Below are 25,224 nucleotides of genomic sequence, written 5' to 3'. Positions count from 1 at the left end.
GCAACTCAATGTTACATCACTGTTAACCAATTGTGCCATTCTAAATGAAATAAAAAATATGTACATGAAATAGATTAATTTACAGACAAAAATATATCTTTGGAGAATTATTAAAATATGAAAATGGACTATCTGCATTTTTATATTAGGGGACTATTTTTCAAAATGAATATTTTGAAAAAAATAATATGCATTTCATAGCTGATGTAGCAAAAGTGGCATTATGTTAGAAAATCCTAGCTGATGTAACTAAAGGGTGTGTGTGTATATATATGTGTGGGTAAGTGTGTGTGTGTGTATATACATGAGCATAATTTGTATTATTTTTATTATGGTGGTTGGTAATGGTGGTTTTTAGTATCAATAAGCTTAGAGGTTGTTAGCTTGTTTGGCAGAATATGAACAGAAGGCATTGCTCGCTGTGTTGTGCTCACATTTAGTTTTGGCTGAAGAAAGCTGCTGACTTATGTTCCTTAAAAAAGAGAGAATGTAGGAGGTAGAGTGATGTGGTAAAGGAGTATGCCTCAGGGATAAGTCACGTGGATGTGTCAATAAAAATGAATTAAATTTTATAAGTGCTAAAGTGAATTTATTACCATCCCATTTTGTGCTGGGAGATGCTAAGGAGTGAGGAGCTTCAAAGTGCAAAAGTCAAGGATGTGTATCTATAAAATACATATGAAAAAGAAGTGTATACATAATATTATATACAGGAAACTTGAAAGGTCCATTGATGTCATGGGAAATTTCTAGAGAAATTTTTAAAAAGTAATGATCTTTTGCCTGTCTCACATTTTAGTTGGTAGAGAAAAACCAACGGGAACATCTGCAACTCCTGCCCAGCAGAAAGATATGATCAAAGAATCCAGACAGCACAAAACAGGTATGGAGAATCTTGTGTCTCACAAATAGTAGCACAGCGGTAGACCCATTAAACTCTTCAAAAATGCCCTTCCACACAACTATATAACCCAGAATACCAAGGCAGAAAATCCCACAATATCTGCTTTGAACTGGGTTATCTGAGTCCATACTACCATATATTCCAGTTTAAAGCAGAAAATATGGGATTTTATTCAGCTGTGTGGAAGGGACCTTACTTCTCTTCGCATATAAGGGTCAATGTGTTTTTTAAAAACCAATAATGTTACATTTTGTCTTGCTTCACTTTGGCATATTAGAGGCTCTAGTCCACCTTGCCACTAATTTTCTCACAATTTAAAATTTACAGTGAGTTATAGATGGTGTCATAAACTTTGTGGCATCTGAAATCTTCAGGTTCATAGAATCATAGACCTGGAAGAAGACCATAAGGGCCATCCTTGATAAAGTTCATAAAGTGGACTGTCCTCTTAACTGAAGGGAGAGTTCCATGAATTTTGGAAATATTTGTTTGAGATATAGTAGGTCTATCCACTATTCTATATTGTGCATTCACATGCAAATTATTGTAGTCATTTCCAATAATGTTATTCAAGTGACTTCCTCACTTTGTTTTCCTCTCAGTCCAAACAACGATTTCAACTTCTTCCTCGCTATTATCTTTATTTATACTTTAATTTTTCCCTAGAAAAGTAGCTTTCAAATTTAGATGTCACATAGTTTTTAAAAATTAGCATAGAATCAAACTATTAACAGCATTACAAATAATTCCAGACACACTATTACAATGGAAATAAATAAAACAACACTACACAATCCTAAAATTTCTACCCTTCAGTTTTCAAAAGGTTGTCACATGCTCTTCAATGTGGAGCTTGATGTAATAATTAATTTGACTTCTTGATCTAGGTTATACAACTGATGAAACATCTACTAATTCATCAGATTGCTGTTTCATCTTGTGTTTCCCCCCTCAAATGCCCTCCACAGGACATCCCCTTGTTTAATTTAAATTTAAAACAAGAAATAAGCAGGAAGTGACTTACATCCATTGTTAATATAAGGCCTCTCTTGGGTCTTTGAGGTTCTTTGAGGCATTTCTATGGCAGAGGGGTACTGTGAGAGAGTTGTAGCTCTCTGAGGTGTTCTGGGAGCTAATGCAGTCTTCTAGAAATGACCACATCTAATCTAGTCCAATATTGTTTAATCTGTCAATAAGTGGAAAACTGTCATTCTGTGGTATAGCACATGATTTCCATGCAAATGGCTCAATCCCAGGTACTTTCAAACAGAAAGGAGAAATATCCTTCTCTGTACTTTGGTTGTCAGTTGTCAAATAAGGCTGCAAACAAATAAAAAGAGATGTATTTTAATCCTGGGGTTTGCAGTTAAGGAAGAGATATTTATAATTCTCAATCAGAAAGCTGCAGTGACTCAGAAAGTGGCAAACCCCAGGATTTCCTAGGAATCGGTCATGGCACTTAAACGTAGAATCATAGTGTTATATCTGTGCAATATGAAAATGTACCTGGCTATGCTAATCCACTATGACCTTGCCTTTTGCATGTAAACAGCATTTTTCGTTGATATATAACTCTTTAAATATGAGCATCCAAAGTGATGGATTGCAAGTAATGCAATTGTGACACTTGAGATTTCTTGTCCCTGCTGACTATTTCACTTGCGTCTTAGGGCGGTTCCACACAAGCATGTATACATACCACCCTGTGCAGTCTAAGGGGCCTTTAAAGGGGCTGCACTATAACTCCCAAGATCTGCACCAAAGTGGGTTTTAGAAACCCTGTTTGGTGTGGATTTGAGTCCCCACACAGGCCACAAAGTCCAGGCTTTCATGGGGAGGGTGGCTACACGCAATTCCAATTCCATTCCAATTCAGGATGGTATGCAGCCACCCTAAAGCCCCCCCAAATTTACCCATTAAAAGTAAAAAAAAAAAACCCTACCTGGTCACCATTATGTTTCTCCCTGCGCCCTCCTGGCATGAAGAAGTGTCCCTCCTCAGCCCCCCTCCCCGTATCCTGATGCGTCATTTCCTCATGCCAGTAGGGAATGAGGAGGAACAAAATGGTGACCAGGTATTTTTTTTTACTTTTAACAGGTAAATTTGGGTTTGGGGTGCCCTCTTGGATTTTTGGGCTCCTGGAGCCCAAACATTCAAGAGGGCTGTGTGGATTGGGCCAGGGGATATCATGATGCAGTACCTGGGCCCAATCCACACAGGACCCACACCTGGTAAGAACAATCTTACCATAAGATCTGGATCTTACCAGGTGTTCTATTAATTTGGAAAAAACAGGGAAACCCTGATTTGTTCTGAATTAATTCAGTTTTACTGGAGGTATTGTTTGGATGCTTCTGATAAAACCAAGACAGGTTTTTGGACCTGTCTGGATGGGCCCTTAGATACACTTTTCTCTTTAAGTTAACTGATTCAGAATACCAGTTACCATAAGAATCCATTTCAAGTGTCACAAAAAAATTAAAAATTACAGTGGGACAATGGGAGCAACTGAGTGTGCAAAGCAACTTTTCATCATTTTTATTCAGGTGTATGCATTTAAAGAAAATAATAAAACAGTGCAGTGCCTGTTGATATGAATCTGATAATTTTTATGAATGAAGAAATAGGATCTGTATTAATGGGGCTAGCCCAAAGATAAGGAGGAATGAAACAGTTAATCAAGAAATAGTTCACCATTTTAGCTAGGAATGTGGAACAACAAGATGATAAAGCTTTTACAAAAATAAGTTTTCAGTTATACATTCGAATCTAGGTTCATTATAACCAGAGACAAAAGGGGGAAAAGATTTTAGGAAGCCTGGCTTATCCATCTATTTAGCCTCTGGAACATTGTTTGTCATGGTGGATTTGCATCTTGATCCCCTGAAGTGTGACTAATCCAGGGTAACAATCAACTCCAGTTTTCAGAGTAGAACATTTTTAGCCTGTAGGAAACAAATGTCTTTGGTTTACATGTCTACAAAGCATTATTTATAGAACAGAATTTCCAGGGCATTATTTGCTTATAGATTTTCTGAGGGAAGTTCATCATCCTGGCAGAACTTAGGTATTATCTGTCTACTGTTTGGCCACATTACCCATTGCCTTAGTTTTTCAACTCAATGAAAACATATTCTTCTTCCCCCTTTTTTTAATTCAGCCTCTGCAGTTTGGTAGTAATCCATTTCACCCAGTGGTTCAGTGAGTTATTCCAAGTCTCTGTAGTTATACTGGACCATCTTTCCACAAACCAATATCCAAAGGATATGCTGCCTCAAGATCTTGGGAGTTATAGTGCAGCCCCTTTAGAGGCCCTTTAGACTGCACAGGGCGGCATGTATACATGCCCAGCACAAAATGGGCAGTATGTGTATGATCTGAAAGAAAAGTGGATACAACTGATGTTTCAGTTTAGCTTGTTTCTGATGTTGTATACCTTGTGTTTATCTACTAGAGGTATGCATAATTATTGTTCGTCCTCGTAAGTCATATCAAATTCATTACATTCGTACTTACAGGGTGATATCAGACACCAAACACTTAAGAATCGAAACTTACCCAATACTTTTTCATTTGCATTTTGTAAATCTCAGAAGCAAACAAGCAAAGCAAAGCCAAAAAGCCAGGTTTCCTCTTTAGATCAATGGCTTCTCACCATTAGGAGATGGAAGCAACAGGGAGAGTTTGCTGGGAAAGAAAGAACTTTGGGAAATGTAGTTTGGGAATGTGTGGAACCCTATGGCAGAAAATGCAAAAGGCCCTGCCCTAAACTATATCTCCCAGAATTCTGCTTGCATCAGAAAGCCCCAATCAGGAAAGGAGAGAAATTTGCCCCTCTTAGCAGCAGCCAACCAGAGTTCCAATAAATTGTTGAATCTGCAAAGAAGAGGACTGACTGATACTTCAATACAAGTAAGTAAATCAGTGCTGGGCTGGGAAAAAACCCCTAAATGAATGGCCCTTGTGGATCCTTTCCAACTCAATTCGGGAAACATTAATGAGTTTAGAGGCCGGATGACTGTCTGTCAGGAAAGTTTTGATGGTGTCCTTCTGCCTGGAAGAGGGGAACTGAACTAGATGGCCCTTGGGGGTCCCCTCTATCTCTAGGATTCTATGAAAATGTAGAATTGGTTAAAATTGGTTTCTGTTACTTAATATATGAAATACATTCAATGAGATAGCTGTTGTGGCGTTCTTCAACATACTGTACGTTTTTGTCAAAACTTTAAAAATTTCCCTAAAATCAGTACATATATGAATATTTCTGAAAGTTAAGGGTAGTGATCATCTGTTATCTTGTGTCATTGTATAGATCATTCAAGGAGATAGCTCTTGTAGTGTTTTTTTTTTAAAATGTTGTTTATAAAAACTTTGTAAATTCCCCAATACTCCATGGATAAGTGAAACATTCTGAAACTTGATGGGCTAACACTGGTCAATGTGTCCTACCATTGTAGCAACTTTCACCCCAATAGCTGTAAAAATGAGGGAGAAAGGAGCACCTGAAGTTTCCCCAATTATAGTAATTATGTGCAATTACTATAACAAAAAAGTAACGGAAATTCATAACTCTCGTTATAGTAATTAAATTTCCACTAACTATACTTTAGAAACATGTTAGAAATGAAACGCCAGCACCCCCTAATTTTGTAATGACTTTTGAAACTTTTTTTTATTGATCACACATACCTATTAACTACTGAACATTCAAGGAATTGAATCATATACCTTGAGTGACGGGAGAAGGAGTTATTTTACTAACAATATTAGGGTTGCTAGATCAGGGATGTTGGTGAGCAGGAAAAGAGATTTGAAGATGGGCTTAAAACCAACCTTAAAAACTGTGGCATAGACACAAAAAGCTGGGAAGCCCTGGCCCTTGAGTGTTCTAATTGGAGGCCAGCTGTTACCAACAGTGCTGTGGAATTCAAAGAGCCATGAATGGAGGGTGAAAGGGAGAAACGTGTTCAGAGGAAGGCACCTTAAGCCAACCCTGACCAGGACTTCCTTCCATCTGGAAACCACTATCATCACTGGAAGAACATGCAGGTCAAGATTAAGACTCTTAAAGCCACCACCACCAAGACTTGGAAGGCAATCCTATTCAGACATGAGGGTTCACCAATTATGATATTGTCCCTTATATAAAATATCAAAACCCTAGTATGCTTTTGAGAAGTAAAAAATATTTTGAAGTCATGGATGGTGGAACTCATTGATGTAAGATCCATGAATATGGAGGGTTGACTATGCAATCACATTTCCAAGGCTGTGATCTCATAGTGATATTCTTCTTCCACCCTACTGAAGACTGATGAGGAGCCAGATCCAAGATCTGGCAACCCTACTTCAGGTGGTGTTGAGTATCAGGTCCCAGAAGTTGTAGGGTGTATCTACACTATTTATTTATTTCCCATATTTGTACTTTACCCTTCTCACCCCAAAGGGAACTCAGGGCAGCCTATAGAACTAATGTAGTTTGACACTACTTTTACTGCCATTTTCAATGCTATGGAATCCTGGGATTTGTAGCTTCAAGAAGCATTGATACTCTTTGTCTACCACTTCTATGATTCCATGATAGAGTTTGACATCCAACAAATACCAGAATGATTGAAATCTCACATTACTACTACATTTCTCCTTTCTTTTCCAGGAAGGCCTTATCCAGATCATCTGTCTGGCTTGGGGCTTTGTAGCAGGCATTCACAATGATATCACAGTTGTTTCTCTTGTTCTTAATCTTTACCCAGATATTCTCAACCTGGCTTTCAGGATTTAAGTCATACATCTCTATATAGTGTAAACATAATAGATATGTGATGCCTCAACTTAAGAAAATGCAAAACTCCAGAGGTAGCAATGAGGTTATTTATATTTCTCAAATTTATGCACCATATAAATGAGGGGAGAGGAGGGGAGCTTTTGTTCTGGAAGAACTTTGCAACATTCATTTTTCCATACAGAACTAGGTCTTCCACACTATAAATATTTAAAGGGTTCTTATAATTTATCGCCTTTTTGTGGTAGAAGAAAAGTGCTTATTCTAGCAGTTGAAATGCTGTCACACTTGAGGTAGAACAACACTTTGATAGCTTCTGCTTTCCATTCCTCTCCACCCACTTTGTAATAGCACATTTCACAAAATTGCTATCAGTTTAATCTGCTACTCTTGACACCAACAGATTCTGAATCAGAGATTTCTCACACACCCTCATTATTTGAGAATAAATGAGTCAAGTAATCCATAATTAAGTTGCACAGGATTTAAAGTAAAGAATAATTATTTTGATTTTACTGCATTCCTTTGTCCCTTGTTTAATGTTTGAGTTTTCAAGTATTTGCTTTCAGATTTCTTAGTGCACATCAGTCAGATAACTACATTCTTGATTTTAGCCCCACTGCTTATTATTGTTATTTTGGGGAGTTTCTTATGCAAGTAATACTCTGATATAGTTTTGCCAACCCCTTACTCCAAAATATAACCTGCAGCAGCAGGTATTCATTCACAGTCTCTCATCCAGGTACGAACCAGGGCTGATCTTACTTAACTTCCAAAAATCCAATGGGATGTGGCGCCTTTAGGATATTTAGTAGTCTTGTGCATTCGGGGTAAACCTTAATCTGTTTTGTGTCTCAGCTTTCGGTGGGGCCCTGATTCATTTCTACTGAGCCTCGTAAATTTGTGAGTACCGCTCCAGCAGGAAGGTAACGGCGTTCCATGCAGTCATGCCGGCCACATGACCTTGGAGGTCAATGCCGGCTCTTTGGTTTAGAAATGGATATGAGCACCAACCGAATCAGACACGACTGGACTTAACGTCAGAGGAAACCTTTTGTGGCATTGATATTGAGACAGTAGACATATCTAGTATTTAAGTTAGTGATTATTGAAACTTGATACTGTCTTAAGGATCAGTGCTTGCAACAGAATGCGAAGATAATTATCTTCTTTATTTTAATTTTAATTTTTAAATATAAGAGCTACAAATATGCTGTTCATTTTTAAAATAAAAATAGTACATCATTCTTTTGAACTACTTGCTTAAACAATAAAGATTCTGTACATCACTCATTTTTTCTCCCTAACTATATGCTGATTTTTTTCCTTAAAAAATATTTTCTGCCTTTGTTCTATGTGTTCATCAATATTGCAGTTCCCTGTGGCAACTGTCACCTCTGATTTGTTTTCCATGGGGCAAGTACAAAATTTCCCAGTCTCCAAATTCAAGCAAACTATATAGCTGCTGTTCTTCCTCCATTGCCACTTCCTCTTCCCACTCTTATAAGCCATTCTCCCATTGTTGCTCTGAATTTCTCTAATAATCTCCAAGGCTGTTTCAGCCACTGTGCCTTTGTCTGACACAAGATCCCTTCATAGTGAGACCTTTAGGCTGTATGGATTGCTCTGCAGACTACTTTCATAACGTGGCCAGTGGTGGCTGGCAGCTCCTATGTCAAAGAGCAGTTGTGAATCTGCTCTGAGTGTTCTTCTAAACTTCCAAAAACCTATTCAAGGTGTAGGGCCTATTTGGGGAAGCAAAGGCCAGAATTTTGCATAGCTCGTTAACTTCTCCAGAAAAGTACACTGATTTCTTGGTGATGCAATTGTTTCAAAATGCTTGGAAGCAATTGGAAACCCCAGTTGGAATGGCTACTCTGAAACTCCTTAAGAGTTAGGCACTCTTCGGCTGGAGAACCATACTACATCATTGTAAACTTCAATCATGAAATAAGGAGACCAGACAGAGAAAATGGATGTAAAGAGCCATTTCATAAGTTATTTATTTATAACTTCTGGAGCCACTTGTGAACGAAAACACTGTTAAGGTGAATTAACCTATAAAGACTTAATTCTTGCATTATTGGGCTGGGTGTCACTCCCTCTAACGATCTCCCAGGACATATAAGCAGCATAGATTTCAGAGGCCAACCAAATTTCTTTGGTTGTATCTCTCAGCAATAATCACTGGAAGGCTATCTTGGGGGAGCTCCCTCCCAAACCTCACAGGTTTTCCAAAATTGAGTACCCTCATTCCAGCCCTAAGGGTAGCCCCTTCTTGCAGGCCCCTGCACCCCAAAACATATAGGAACTGTTATGGTAGTCACAAGATGGATGGCAGAGAACCATCGGTTGTGTGGATTGCCTTTAAATAGCCTGCTAATCTGCCCTTGTCATGTGATGAGGGGCCAGCGAAGACAACTAGTCCTAACCAAATCTGGCCTCCTTCAAGTGCCCACTGACTGCAGATGGGTTTTCTACAAAGGGATGTTGGTGTTAAATAAGAATAAAAGATTCAGTTATGTGCTGCTCTGTTTTAGCAAGCCTAATAAACTATGGACCTCATTACATGGAGAAATTTCCCCGTCATATAACACTTCAGGTGCTTTTCAAATATGAAGAGGCATGGAGCCCATCAAATGAAGATTAAGCACTTCCAGCCATCATGAGTACCCCCCCCCCCCTTCCTTGAAATGCATCTGAAGTATTTTACGAGGAGGGAGCTCTGAACACGGGTGAATAATTGGGTACTGATCTAGCATGCACCAGATTCATAGAGCTGGAAAACATGTGGAATGAGATTTGTCTAATTTGTCCATCCCATTTTGTCATCACACAGTGGTGTTTTGAGGAGCATTCTGATGGGTGGCCTTTTTTTGGGGGTGGTGGTGCTAAGAACAGGGCTTTGGAAGGAAAGCAACTCATTGAAGTGTTGTAAGAATGAGGCTTGGTAAGGCAAGCAGCACATAGAATTGTCTTAAGAGTGGGGCTTGGGAAGGAAAGCAGTCCATAGAAGTAGAGTCTTAAGAATGATGTCTTGTGTCTCCTCTAAGTAGATAGTTGAGCTAGAGGCAGGAGGAAGCGATCCTCTGTGATGGGGTAAATTCTCCATCTTCTTTAAAGAGAAGATTTTCCCTTAAAAATATGGAGAGGACAGAGAAATGGCTTTCTGTGTGATGATTCTGAATTCAGGCAACAACGGGGTGAAAACTGAAGAGGCAAACGTGTGATGGGAAGGCAAAACTTGAAATGGGATGATTACTGATCGAAAGGGACTGCCTTTGCTAGACATATGGACCACTATGCTTCTCAATGTCCATGTGATAAAGGACAAAAGTTGATATCTTCCCAGAGCCTGTATCGGTTGCTTGTGTAATTTTAATTTTGTAAAAGTTTTAGTATGTTGGATATGTGCTTTATATGTACTAGACAAGTACCTGTGTAAGCCACCTTGAGTCCCCTTCGGGGTTGAGAAAGGCAGGCTACAAATGGGGTAAATAAATAATAAATATGCTGTAAATTTCATATTATGTGCCCAGGGTCATCTATCTGATGTTAGGAGTACATAAAGTGCCAGAAGTGTAACTATATAGCTCGGAGGTTCTATAAAATACAGATACTTGGAATAAACGTTTTGTATCTTGACCAATGCTGTAAATAGGTTGGATGAAAGCAGTGCTAGACTTGCTAGTTCTTTTGGTCAAAGTTATTGTGTCCCACCTGTAGGGTGGACATTTTAGTCCTACCCAACAGAGAGACCAGCCATAGGACTTTCCAGAGGCACAAAAACCTACCCTGTACTGCTTTGTGAGAGATCTTCAGAGCTGATGAAAGAGAGGTGGTTCTTCAGCTCTCAAGGACCTGAGGTGGCCGATTTCATGCTGCAACACTCACCATAGCATGATAACAATTCAAGTACTCTCTCAAGCACTCACTCACCCTAATGCCTTGTTCTGATGAGTCCTGATAAGGTAATAACGGAAAGGAAATGATAATCTCCCTGGAGGTACAAAATGAACTAATCTCATCTGACCCAATATACCAGTGACATCAGTTACAGAGCACCATGAATATTTTTTTACTCTCTGCAAGAGACCTGTGGACTCATTGACTATTGACATTCTTTACTTTACAGGGGGAATGACAAGTGTTCAAAAGAGTGAGTTGCCTTTTCCTTCAGATGAAAAATGGAAAGTGTCAGTATTAACAGGAAATTCAGGAACCCAAGCAAATGTCACTCTGTGGATATATGGAGACAAAGGATTTGCTGGTCCCATAACTCTTGACAAGGACAACAGAGAGCAGCTGTTTCTACCCAGGACTGAAAATGCATTTCAGGTAGCTAAAGAAATCTAAGGATATTCTTTTGCTGCATATTTTTCCTTCTGCAAAATCTTTTCTCTTGGGACCCCCTCCCTCTTTGTTTACTGCCTCAGATAAATCTGTCTAATGTGTTTGTATCCAACATTTAATCATCTAAGCATATATAACAAATGGCAAAGGGAATTCTCTTTTCTGCCATATCTATGGAAGGAAAGGCAATTGGAAACACAATTTTTTCTTTAAAACAGTTAGTTATAGGCAATTGGTTGGAAGCTTCTCTTTAAAACAGTGTATTATTTACAAATCATAGATAATGAAAAGAATGTACCTTGACTAATGAAAAGCATATATCACTTAACAGAGGGAAATTGGGTTGCATACACTTTGGTGAGATTCATGGCTGGATTTGTGACAAGTCATAACATGGGTCTTTCTGACAAGTGCTGGATATAGTGTGTATCTAGCAAGGTCATTTCACTCCAGTAAAATGAGGAACTTTCAAAACTATGAACACTCAAATGGTGTTATGGAGAAACAGACACCCCTTTTTAGCAGGATTTTGGGCTTTTCTGAGGACTATGGGGAAGAGAAAGGAAGAAGATCCTGGAGTGCCATGTAGAGGTCAAAAGACTTGATTTTATGGACTTTGTACTTCATATAAGACATTTGTTTTGTGTGTGTGTGTGTGTGACATAAGACATTTTAAATAGATCACACTAGTTTGCATATTACTTTCCTTTGAATTCTGCATTGAAATAGTTACTTCATGGTTTCAGACTTTGATCAGACTTTATTCTGCAGAGAAAACATTGGCATTCTACTCCACAATGTGATACTGTTTTTCATCTGCTCCAATTGATCATTTAAGCACTAGACTGATGATGTCATTGCAAAACGTAGGCTGATAACCTTAAAGTGGGTCATATCCAGTTTGGCGGCAATAAAGGAACTAAGATGTTTACAGTTTATGAGGCAAAAATGAATCAACAGTACTCAACCAAATGCCAAGATAGATATATGGTTAAACAGTCTAGGAGACTGCGTTGTTTTACTATATAATTCTAATACAGGTATAAGTTTATTCTAAGAATATGCCTTGACTGATTCAAGGTCTATGTGTGTTGGGCCATTGAGGACAGCAAATTTATCTGGAATCTAATTGAGAGATAATGTTGGCACCCCTGAAGCCAACTGCCACAAATATCTCTGATAAGTAAATGTTAAAATGATCGCTGTATTAAAAATGGCAAAAACTATCCTTCAGAACCCATTGCTTATGGAACATAAATACCACATTCACTCTGTTTTTCAAATTAGGATTATTCCCTAAAACTAATTTAGCACCAATATCATAGGCACTTAGAATGCAAAAATAGGAAAAAGATTGTTGGAAAATTTGGCCTAGGATCAAGAAATGAAGCAGCAAACTAAATGGATTTTGCATTGCAAACGGTTTAACATTTACTATATAAGGAGCAAAAATGCCAGATGACCAAACTGCATTCAGGACAAGAAGAAGCATTAGGAATCCTATTGCAAATTTACATTGGATAATGGAGCGAGCGTGCTTGTGCACACACACACACAAGTTAAATTAATTCTGCCTAGAAGTCAAGATGACTAAACTGAAGCTATTGTACTTTGGCCATATCATGAGAAGGCACAACTCACCAGAAAAGGCAATAATGCTTGATAAAGTAGAGGGTAGGTTTTTATATGCATGCTCGAGAAATTAGGTGCTCAACAAACCTTCTCCCCAAACCTTAAATTTATTGCCCAATTGAAGGCAAAGAGAACAAAGTAAAAGCCATCTACTTAATTAGGCAATAAAGGTCATCCAAGACTCTGAGAGACAGGAGGAGGATTGATTTATAACTCCAGAAAGAGAAGTGTCCTGGTGTCGAAAAGGAAATAAGAAGATTGAACTCAGTCTCAAAGAATTGGGACAATTAATGTGAGAAATTAAGAAAAATATCAGATCTGACATCAAATACCTCCAAAAGCAGATGGAAGAAGTCACATCTTGGTTTATCTGGCCCAGGATTGTTGACATGACACTTCATGATTTCAGACCTGATTATTTTCTAATGATACCTGGAGACTAAGCCTTGAATGACGACTATGATTACAAATACTGTTACTACTGACTTGTAATATTGCTTCCAAAGGAAGTGGAGCCATGCCAAGACAGTCTGCCATTCAAAGTCATGCCTGGCTCATCATGTCTACCACCTCTACTATTTGTGTATACAGTATGACTATCTGCTAACAGGAAGATTCCATGCATACATGTAAACTTACAGGGTTTCCATGCAAGTCTGAATGTGAGATCATCAGCTTGTTCAGCAAACCAAGTAATGGAATGCCAAACAGGGCTAAACACTTTCACTCAGGAACTCATCACATGGAGGCCCAGAAGCCTGAGAACAGTGGGGGACAGCGGGGAACCCTAGGGCAGTGCCCAGCTGCCATCCCATGACATTTCCCCACCATCCCTGGCTTCCTCCCGTGCTATCCCCAGCTTCTTCATTGAAGAGACGGCTAGTCACCCATCTCGTCAGAGCTTTCTCTTAGTGTGCTGCCAACAAACTGCCAGCATGCTGCCTTGACAGAACCCAATGGAGCCCTGCCAGAAGTAGACCTGCAACATATGATGGACTCCAGTGGACTCCGTTGGGATAGTGTGCCGGCAGTGTGCTAGGACAGGGGGGAAAATCCATCTGATGAGGTGGCCAAACTCAGGATAATGGACTTAAAACAACCTGATAGTGCTGAAAATGGCAGATGCGTGTTATATTGACTGTTACATTGCATACCTTAATGCATTTTATATAGCATAAGCGGTTACAAAGGGCATTGAGGACTTTCACTTTTGAATCCTCTGTATAAAGATCTCTGGGATTTCCTCTCTCTTTGCAAGTAAATAATTGATAACTGGTGTAGGTAATAGCTTGTCTGCAATATTACCTTTCCCTCCTACATGTGCATTCAGTACAATACAAGTCTATTGACCTTCAACAATCAGATATTCTTTAGTAGAGCATGTTTGAAACATATTGATCTGATGAAAAAGAATTACCTGTGTGCCATGATTCTGGATGTTCAAATTATTCATGGTGACCTGATTTGGTTTTAGAGCTAATATAATCAATAAAGTATCCATATCAAACAAACACAAAATAATGGACATGTAATCAAGACAGGATTTGACGGGATCTTTGTTTACTGTGAATATTGCAAGTTATGAAACATTAAACTTTTTAATTATAGCATTGGCTTTTCTGCATTCTTCCATCTGATTTGCTGCCATCAATGATCAGACTGATGAGATATCTGAATTAGACTTTTAAAATTATTGGCATCCACATTCCCATCAATATCATCTATAGGAATCAGGGAAGTTAGGGAGGGTGCCAGAGCACACCAAGCCTTCAAGTCATATTCTAAATCTTCTCACTTTCTAAATAGATGTCTAAATGCCTGTCAAGCTGTGAGCATTTTATGTCCCAGTGTTTGTGGATTTGTTAGCTTTATAAGCAGCATCATACGGCTGCACCAACTTTTAGGAAGGACAATGTCCAATGTACTTATATAGACATTAAGATAAATTAGGCAGATTTAAGACTCAAAGAAAATAACCAGACAGAAGCCAAGGTAGAAAGGAGGATCCCAAGATACAAAATGCACAATTAACCCACATACACACAAAGCACATTGAGATTACTGTGAGAAAGAAGGGAAAGAAGAGTGAGAAAGAAAAGAGCACAAGAGTGAATCAAGCCAACACAGCATAGGAGAATGATTCTGTGAGAAAAAATAGCGGCCAAGAATGAATCAAGTCAGAAAACTGATAATAAAGTTAAGGAATTGAACGAATGTTTCCATTTTTTTTTAAAAAAAAGATATTAACACCTCAACATCTTTGTAACTTTTGGCTCACCCTGTATTTAATGAAGTAGAGGGATTGCATAAACCACACTGTGATCATTTGGATAAAGGAAGAAGCAATACTTTGGGCATCACCAGAAGTAACTGATGAAACCAATAAATATTAAAAGAGGAAAGAACCACATTTGAGTAACAGCAAACTATGGTTTTGCAATACATGTGAACCAGTGAGCTGTCATATTTTCTAAAAGCCATGGAAAAGAATATAGACACATAGGTGTATATGGATGCTGCATTGGGATATCATTAGCAGTGCAATAAACGATGTTTGGAACCAATGAAATAAAATTCATTAAATACATGCCTAAATAAATAAATGAAAATATGGGTTAAGTGGATGGTAGAACCACTGAGATTTTTAATAGAGGAGCTGAGAGGAAAGCTACTCACAAAAGCTCTTTGAGATACAAAGCAGAGATGAGCGATTGAACTGTAATAGGAAAAGAAAGAAAACATGACAGAGGAACCTGCCACTAGCTTTTTATTCAGAAGAGCAATCATTTGAGAAATAATCTGACAGATCTGCTTTTTTAAGTGTCTGAGAATCTCTTCTTGTAGTGCAATATACAATACATAAAATGATTTATTGTCAGGTTTCATAATGGTAGTTTAGCTTCAAAAACCTGTGACAAATGGAATGCAGTTGGAACAGAAAGGGTGTCTTTTGTACTTAGCACATCAAAAATGCTTTGCAAACTACTAACAAACTCTCCATAATCAAAACGTTAAGGATTAATCAGCAATATTTTCTCCTAGGGTTATAAAGGTCTTTTTGCTTGCATATTGTTTTCTTTGATTGCTGGAGAGCATCCAGTAGAAAAAATTCTAACCTTAGCCACCTAGTCTGTCCCTGGACTGCATGGGCACTGGACTATATGGTCTTCCTGTCCTAAATTCAGTTTTTAGCCCCAACTAGTCTAGACCCATTGAATCAATGTTGGCATCCTGTGTGTTGTATGACCAAAGACAGTTGAATGCCACATAAAACCTAGTAAGTGCAGTGAATTTAAATATTTAGCTTTATTCGAGCTTCACACATTAATGAATCAAGTAATACAGTAATAGGCAATAATGCACAGAGTTGGATTAACCATTAAGCAAAGAAGCATGTTTTAAGGATATAAAGAGAAGGAGAAAAAGGTACATGGCTGATTTACCATGGACCATGTGGTGTAAAACTATAAATGGTGCAGCTGAGTCAGATTCCACAATTTAAAAACTTTTCAATTGGATTGTTGTTGTTCATTCAGTCACTTCCGACTCTTTGTGAACCTCATGGACCAGCCCATACCAGAGTTCCCTGTCAGCTGTCACCACTCCCTGCTCCTTCAAGGTCAAGCCAGCCACTTCAAGGTTACCATCCATCCATCTTGCCCTTGGTTGGCTCTCTTCCTTTTTCCTTCCATTTTCTCCAGCATCATTGTTTTTCCAAGCTTTCCTGTCTTCTCATGATGTGGCCAAAGTACTCCATCTTTGACTCTAATATCCTTCCCTCCAGTGAGTAGCCAGGCATTATTTCCTGGAGTATGGACTGGTTGGATCTTCTTGCAGCATTCTCAGAATTGTCTTCCAACACCACAGTTCAAAAGCGTTTATCTTCCTTCGCTCAGCCTTCCTTATGGTCCAGCTCTCACATTAGATAATTAGATAAAGTAAGATATTTTTTTCAAATCTGAATTAAGTGGAAATATATAAAAATAATTTTCTATCTTACTGTTTGTTTTATTTCATTTTGAAAATAAACGGTTCCGGCCCAGCTTATCTGTCTGAACGTGTCCCCCGCTACGACCCACCTCAAAGCTTAAGATCGTCAGGTGAGGCCCTGCTCACGGTCCCGTCAGCCTCACAGGTGTGGCTTGCGGGGACGAGAGACAGGGCTCCCCGCCTATGGAACGCCCACCCCATTGAAGTCAGGCAGGCTCCCTCCCTCCTGTCTTTCCGAAAGAGAACAAAAACGTGGTTATGGGACCAGGCATTTGAGCATGAGTAGCGGCAAAAATGAGATATGAATATATGACCTATTGACAGACCTCACCTGGACATGGAAAGCGCCTTAAATGTATATTTAAATGTATAATTATGTATATTTTAATGTATATTCTTAATTTTATTGTAATTTTTAATCTCGATGGATTTTTAAATTTGATGAAAACTGTTTTTTGATGTGTATGTTTATATTGTAAGCTGCCCTGAGTCCCTTGATGGGTGAGAAGGGCAGTGTAGAAGTGATGTAATAATAAATAAATAAATAAATAAAAATAGAATATTAGTTTCCATTTTAATATTGTTTATATTTTGAATTACCATATTTACTCAAGTATAATGGGCCATCAAATAGAATACACACCTTAATTTTGAAGGTGCCCATTATATAAAATGGATTTGCCCCAAAATATAATGCAGCCAGCAGCACAAGCCTAACACATCAGGGAGGCAGACAGCATGAATGAGGCCATTCGGGAATCCACACCCCTCCGTCAGGCCAAGGCTGGTGAAATTTCCAGCCTCGCACAATTCCCAACTAGACTTATTCACAAGGCCTTCAAAACTGAGGATGAGGTTTTTGAAGGCCTCATGAATGATACCAATTAGGAACAGCATGGGAGACAGAATCTGCAGCTAAACAGCATCAATTAATGGGCCACCAGCCAGGTGCTCCTTCTCCAGGTGTCACAGAGCCCTGAGGCTGCCACCTCCCTGTCCAGCTCCACAGGGTACCAGGTTCCTCCAAGCCTTTTCATATAGGTTAGTTTATGTGTATGATTCTAATGCACCATCAAATCTAATGCACAGTTCAATTTTGGAAATGTAATTTAGCCAAATAGCCAAAAAAGGTGAGCATTGGACTTGAGTAAATAGGATAGATATTCCATGGAAACATCAAAAAAAATCTAGATGCTAACGGCCTCTCAAGATCTTAGTCTGGCCCTATTTAAAACATATTCCCCTCCTTCCCAGCGTATAGCCTTATGAGAAAATAATGACAATCTGACACTTAGAAAAGTGAGTAATCTCAATATTGAATAGTTCTTGCTGTGTGTGTTTACAGTATGGTTAAATTTACTATAGTGAGAACTGATCCTTGTTCCTGTGTTGTATCCACCTTTGTGACTTACAATACAGATTGAAATCAAATCCATTGGAAAGATCTACAAAATCAGAATAGGACATGATGCAACAAGCAAACAGCCAGAATGGATGTTGGAGAAGGTAAGCTTTCTTCTTGTTTATTTTCTTGTTCTTATATTTAGTTAATTACTTATGGCATTGTGTATGTTTTAAAGTATTAAGTAGAAACTATTAAACTAATCATCCTGAAAGCATCTTTGTTAACACTTATTATCCATAAAGAAAAATAGACACATTTTCTCTGTAAGGAGAAGATCTTTTTAAATAGACTAACATTACTTGTTAAGTGCAATATTTACTCTGCTCTAAATCTTAGATCCAACCCACTCACTGAAAGCATAATCAATTATCTTTGTGCATGCAATTACATTCCAAGAAGTACATTTTTACTTTCCAGATGGGACTCTTCTGTTAGGAACAGAATAGTTCCATGAATAAAATATACTACATGAACTTTAAAAAGTGTAAATTGCTTTTATTGAATTTGCATTTGATTATTGATGGATGAAGATGATTTATTATAGTTACTCTGTATTTTAAAAATAAGCACAAGGTTCTGGCAGGCAGATTGCCTTTTTACCCAGGACGCAGAGAAATCTGATTTGTTTCCTTACTGCAAAGCTTTCATTCATTTAATGTTTCTGTACTTCATTGTCAATCTTGAGTGCATGTAGTATATGTTTATTATTCCCTAGATGCTAGTTCATATCTTTGATTTAAGGCTTTTGTTGCAGAATACTGTAAAAACTTTAAGGGCCTCAACCCAGCAAGTAATGGGTGGCTCTGAGTGGGAATTGTATAGTGCCTGACAGTAATCTCACTTTAGTCATAAAACACCCAATGGCACTAACGAAGCAATACTCTCTTTCAATGATACCTGAACACCCCAAAATGTATTATCATCCCATGTTGCATGTTCAGGGATGAGGACCACTTCACTGAAATAACGCTTCTATCCTGATCTGTATTGCCTTAGGCCAGTGGTTTTCAACCTGTGGGTCCCTAGGTGTTTTGGCCTTCAACTCCCAGAAATCCTAACAGCTGGTAAACTGGCTATGATTTCTGGGAGTTGTAGGCCAAAATACCTAGGGACCCACAGGTTGAGCACCACTGCCTTAGGAAGTGGACCCTATCTGTGGTTTGCATAGTGTCCCAACCTATCTTGGTATCTGATTTTTTTTCTTTAAAAAGGATACAGATTTTATACATATTGTTTTACTGAATTAGGAAGCATGGATGCCACAAAGATATGTATTTCTGCATGAGGAGAGGAGGGCAGAGAGATAAATCTCTATTGCATTACATGAGATTCTTTTGAAAGAGACAGTTTGCTCTTGCAGTTTTAATACAGTATGTGGTGCATTTGAGGAAGCCTGATTCAACATAAATATTCCCTTGTCTAGATCACTGCTTCATAGGGCCTCGTTAGAAAGGCCAGGTGAAGTGTCCCACTTCGCCTGGCCTTCGTGACAAAAGAGAGGGGCAGCAGGCTGATCTGTCACCCCACGCGCACATAGGGAAAGCGTCGCCCTCAAAGAAAGGCCCCATGCTTCCATGTCCTGGGGGAAGCCTCCTGTGTTCTGGAGAAAGTGTTGAATGACGCTTCTACCCCAGTTGGGGGGGAAGCCTCCGTCGAAAGTCACATAACATTATGTGATTTTTGATGTGGGGCTCCATCCTGAAGATGGCATGGAAGCATCCTAGGTAAGTATGATGACATCCTTAAACTGTGGGCTCCAACCCCAAATGGGATCCCCTTACCTCAGTGTTGGGGTCCCAGAAATTTGGCAGCAATAAAAGTTTTCTGAATGTCATCTAGTGGCTGTTTTAGATATTTACATGAATCTGCTGTGCAGTGTTTACAGCGAACATTGCAGAAGATGATCCAGCTGTACTTCATAAAAAGGAAAATCAGCCTGTTTAGCAAACCTTACAGATGCTGATTAGTTATCAGTAAATATTTGATTTTTATAACTATTTTATATAGCTATATATCCAGGTTCACATAAGCATTTATCTGGCTGAAAGGGGTTGTGAATGGAAAAGTTTAAGAAATCCTGGTCTAGATCAGAGTACCCGTGCAAGTTCTGGACTAGTACCATAAAACAGGCACAAAGTAAATATTCAATTTTCTTCACTTTTTTATAGGTTTTTTATAGGTTTGGGCATTATATTCCTTAAAAAATAATTTGTCTTCCAATTACCTCTCCAAAAATAAGGCATATTATAAGGTGACGGGAAGCCTGTGCTGACATCTATTACTTGGTAAACATGTCTTTTAAAGAAAAATGCTCTAGGCATTATCTATTTCGATAAGATGTGAAAAGCAAGACACATAGCACAGTGTGGTGGTGAGGAGAGAATGAGTCCCTGAAATAGTTGGAACTGAATATAAATGTTCCCACTATCTCTATATTTTCCTGAAGTTGCCATCCCATTTGTAAAGATCCTACTTTAGATAAGGATCTTTTCTGCTCCCTTTCCCTTCTGAGGGTTAGGATAATTGGGAAAGCTCCGAAATGAGTTGAATTAGGTCTGTAGGCTGAGTTTGCCCTCATTTAAGCTACAACTGTTTCACAATGAGAAACATATCTGCATCCTTTTGTATAGCTTGGCATTGCATAGATCTGTTTTATTTTGACATGTAGTCTTTTCAAGCTGAATTTTTAAAACTATGAAGTAAGAATAGCATCTTATCCTTGCTGGGGGGGTCTAGACTTTAGAATTAGAAAAACTGTAGCAGCAGGAATATTTAGATTCAGCTTTAATTATATGACAGGGATTTTTCTCTCCCCCCTCTGCGCAATATTGTGTTTCTTGCTTTTTGAAAACGTCTTGTCAAAGCAAATAATACTTTTAACACTTTTTTTTAGAAGAGGTGCTTTGTCAAGTCCTAAAAGATATATGTCATAGAATATGTTTGTCCTTTTGTATTCAGCAGGCTTTATTAATAATCTGATCATTGGAAAATAAGTGTGCTTCAGCATCATTTTTTTGTGCTCATGTTTATTTTCCAACTCCTATGAAAGAGATAGGGGAAGGAAGAAAAAAAGATATTTATTGCAGATAATTTACATTCCCCTTAATATTTTGTTGGACCTTGGGTGCAAAGTATATGAGAGAATATTATGGATTTCAAAGGATGACCTTCATGTACAGAAATACACAACAAACTCAAAAGTAACACTTTCTAGCACTGCAGCTAATGTCTGTCCTTGTCTATCAACAGAGGGAGCTGTGTCAATAAATATCCAGATTCTTACATAATAAAAGAAACCATCAAAATTGCTTTTGCAAAAAGAATGTCAAAAGTATAAAATCAGTTCTAAAATTCAATGCTCAGAAATTGACTGCTTCTTAATGAAATGTATGGTACAAAAGTTTTTTTCTAATAGTTTCTATATGATCAAGGCTAATTTCATTATACAGCCGTATTTTTTAGTGAGTTTACTTTTTTAATGGTTTTTTCCCTATCCTATCACAGAAGTCAGATATGCAATATAGTAATAGAAGTTACAAGGATATCATAGCATTTCACCATTGTTTCTTCCATAGGTGACACTACATCACTTGAAGAGTGGGAAAATTTTGAATTTTCCAGCAAAAAAATGGTTGTCAAGGAACCAGGGAAATGGAGATACTATGTGTGAACTTCCAGTTGTAGAAAAAGGAAGAAGCATGTACCCAAGTAATACGATGTACTTCTTCTGTTGAAAGACAGGACATAACAGTTATCACAACAGTTATTAAATTACATGGTCTATTTCCGGATTATACCAATTTTCACAAAAAAAGTATTGGATATAATCCAATTGATCCTTAGCAATTTTAAGATCATTAGGCCTGCTGGGATTTATTAAATTAGCTAGCATGTTAAAACACCTATAATTTAAAGTAGTATAAAATCATTTAAAAACATAACTATGAAGATAAAAATGAATCACACAAAGATAATTGCACATTGCAATAACCCTCCAGTTCCATTATTAAAAACAACATGCATGAAATAAGGACATTGTATATAAGGACATTGTCATGCACTTTAGTAATAGGACAACCTAGAAAAATGTATATTTTAAATCCCTTTTTAAATATTTATTTATTTATTTACAGTATTTATATTCCGCCTTTCTCACCCCTAAGGGGACTCAGGGCGGATCACATTATATACATATAGGGCAAACATTCAAAGCCCATATACACATAGAACCAAGACAGAGACAGACGCAGAGGCAATTTAACCTTCTCCTGAGGGGATGTTCAATTCTGGCCACAGGGGGGAGCAACTGCTTCATCATCCACCTCATTCCAATGTTGTTAATTAGTTAAATTTCCCTCCCCACTTTATAAGTGATAATATTGGTATTATCAGCGTAGTGATTGTATATTGTTTTAAATGTGTCAGTTGACCTGGGTGGCCATGAATTACTTAATTAATGGAAAATAAATTTCAAGTCATGTATAATTATTTTTGTTTTTTGAAAATGTGGATCTCTTTCTCTAGCTGTGAATTACCAGGTTTATGTGTGCACGGGACATCTGGAGCAAGCTGAAACTGACTCCCCAGTTTATTTGTGCATCTATGGAGAAAGAGGTGATTCTGGTCTAAGGCTTCTTCACAGATCTAACAATCCCATAAAATTTCAGAGAGGAAAGGTAATCATGCCAAATGAAAACTTTATTTTATCCATTTTACATACCTGTTTTGAAAGGAGTTGAAACAAATCTTGCACTAGAGGATTACTGTACAATGCCTGTATCCACTGAGTATAATAGAGAGCCTTACTGAATACATAGAGTCATGCCGGAGGACCTAGAAATTGCTTAGAGACTGCCTTTTTTTAATGTGATAAATGAAAATGAAGTTACTGGCCTTGTAAATAGAAGGCCGTACTGTATTAAATAATGTTATAGATGGTTCTATACTTTCAGTATCTTATAGGAGGAGAGAATATTAGTACCAGGAAAAGAATTAACAATGAATAAATAAAAGAAGTAATTAAAAGAAAATTTAAAAATGAAAGGATAATGGAGAAAATGAAAATAGACTTTGGAGATATTTACAGAAAGTTAAGAAAAATACAAGGGGAAAACTGCACTCAAAAATATGCAGAATATCAATGTTTGTTACAACTAAGATTACATGGCTCTCTTAGTGGAATTACTTACAGCATGTCTCATACATCTCTAACATGTGGTACTTTGTTGGTATTTGCTGAACTGAAAAGAATAGGCTTTTCAGGAACTTAATTGTAGCACTGAGTAATATGAGCACATGCTGAACACTTAACAGGCTGTGATGTCTAAGCACTGCAATGGGAAAGTAGAATAATTTGGGCCTGTGCATATACAGAGAAATTCTGTTATTTGGCAAGTTGACCATGTCGTCTTTTTATGTTGCCTGTCAACTGTAATTTGTCAATAAACATTACTCAGATCTTAGGTAGAAAGAGTTGCGGAGAGTTTGCTGTGTGACTTATTGCACAGCATTTTAATTGCCAAAATGCTTAGTATGCTACCTGCAGCTTGCATGTTGAGGATGCTCCTAAACCACATTTCATGTCTCAGTCTTTTAGCACAGCATATCCTAAACACATATGAGAGGATGGGCCCTTTCAGACAGGCCCAAAAATGTGGGGCCTGTTGCGTTTTTACCTTAGGTAAAAGCAAATTAATTTGGAACAAACCAGGATACATGGCCACACAGCCCAAAAGACATACAACAACCCTGTGATCCCGGCCATGAAAGCCTTCGACAACACAGGATTTACATACTTTGTTCCCAATTAATTAGATACCTGAAAGAACTGAGTCTAATGGGGTATTGGGTCTGTGGGGACTCACCCCCCCCCCCCCGGTAGTCCTGGGACTACTTGGGGATGATTCCTTACAGATCATCTCACTTCTTTGGGCTTCCAAAATAAGCACACCTGATCTAAAAAGTATCTGATGGTACTGTGAGCTAATATAAATCATTCTGGGAGAAATAAAATATGAATAAATAAATAAATTCAGGAACAAAATCTGAGACTTCCTAGTTTTTTTAATTAGTCTGAATGCACCCTCAATTTGCAACATCATATTTCAACACTGAGATGATTGTGACCTTTGTTTATTGCTGTCTTCATTAATGTGTATGCAACCTATTTGTTGTCTTCTAGATTGACATGTTTGAAATACAAGCCGTCTCTCTTGGAAAGCTACAGAAAATGCTGTTGCGCTGCAAGGCATATAACATGTCACGCAATTGGTACTGTGAGAAAGTAGTCATCAGAGAACCTGAGAAGAACTCTGAATATATTTTCATCTGTGAAAGGTAGTATTTAATTACAAGTCCTCTTCTAAAATTACCTTTCCAAACAACAGCTTAGTTCCTTCCATATAACAATTAGTACTCTTTTTTAAAAAGTAAATGCTGTTTATTCCTGCTCCATTTCCCAAAATACATGAAATTCCAATAATGCAAAGTTGGTTCTCTTTGGTTGAAGGAATCACTACACTTTTGTAACCTATGCCTTGTAACTGTGTTTTTGTTTGTAGGGTGGCACAGGTAGAAGGGGGTAACTTAATTCCTACAAACAGCTAATCTTTATCCCTCCTCAGATTTCTGGAACGATCCACTCAAGAACACCTTTTAAAATGTCATGTTAGGCTTCACTTTATCCCCTGCTCCATTCAAACAAAAGGAAATTCTAGGAATTTTGTTACATATCGCAGACATTGGCTGAAGTATATGCTAACCAAATGAGCCTCCCAATGTTGTTGAACTGCAATTCCTAGCATTCTTTTCCATTAGTTCTGCTGGACAGGGCTAATGGGAGCTACACTTGACTCACCCCCACCTAGCGAAAGGAAAGTTAAGCTAGGCTTAATGGAAGAATTTCACTAATAAGAATTGTTGGTCTAGTCTCCCTAGCTGAGCTAGGAAAATGCAAAAGACCGCAGCATTTCATTAATATGTGTGTAGAAGGAGATATGGAGTTCAGTGAAAGCAAAATCCTTGTCTCTCATGCACAATGCCACTCAGCAATGAAGTATTCATTTTCAGTCTCCCGAAGGCTTAGTATTCTATAAGATAAAAAGGGGAAAGAGAGGAGGAATGATGTGTGGTGATTCCATCAGCCAGTGTGAAGAATCT

The 25,224-nt window shown here is 38.0% G+C and overlaps 1 protein-coding gene across 4 annotated transcripts in view; it reads left to right on the top strand.

Moving 5' to 3' along the window:
* The window catches only part of rp1 (RP1 axonemal microtubule associated), a 270,471-nt gene that overhangs the window by 84,786 nt on the left and 160,461 nt on the right, over nucleotides 1–25,224 (top strand). For all 4 annotated transcript variants that reach the window (XM_062980362.1, XM_062980361.1, XM_016995666.2 and 1 more), the window contains exons 17-22: nucleotides 800–883; nucleotides 10,822–11,024; nucleotides 18,081–18,167; nucleotides 21,642–21,774; nucleotides 22,591–22,742; nucleotides 24,248–24,402. In XM_062980362.1, the coding sequence (XP_062836432.1) occupies nucleotides 800–883; nucleotides 10,822–11,024; nucleotides 18,081–18,167; nucleotides 21,642–21,774; nucleotides 22,591–22,742; nucleotides 24,248–24,402 (814 nt within the window). The remainder of the gene's footprint in view (nucleotides 1–799; nucleotides 884–10,821; nucleotides 11,025–18,080; nucleotides 18,168–21,641; nucleotides 21,775–22,590; nucleotides 22,743–24,247; nucleotides 24,403–25,224) is intronic.

The sequence above is a fragment of the Anolis carolinensis genome, chromosome 4 (genome assembly GCF_035594765.1).
Source record: "Anolis carolinensis isolate JA03-04 chromosome 4, rAnoCar3.1.pri, whole genome shotgun sequence".
Lineage (NCBI taxonomy): Eukaryota > Metazoa > Chordata > Lepidosauria > Squamata > Dactyloidae > Anolis > Anolis carolinensis.
The sequence above is the reverse complement of the archived record's forward strand: the minus strand, read 5'-3'. Positions and strand labels throughout refer to the sequence as shown.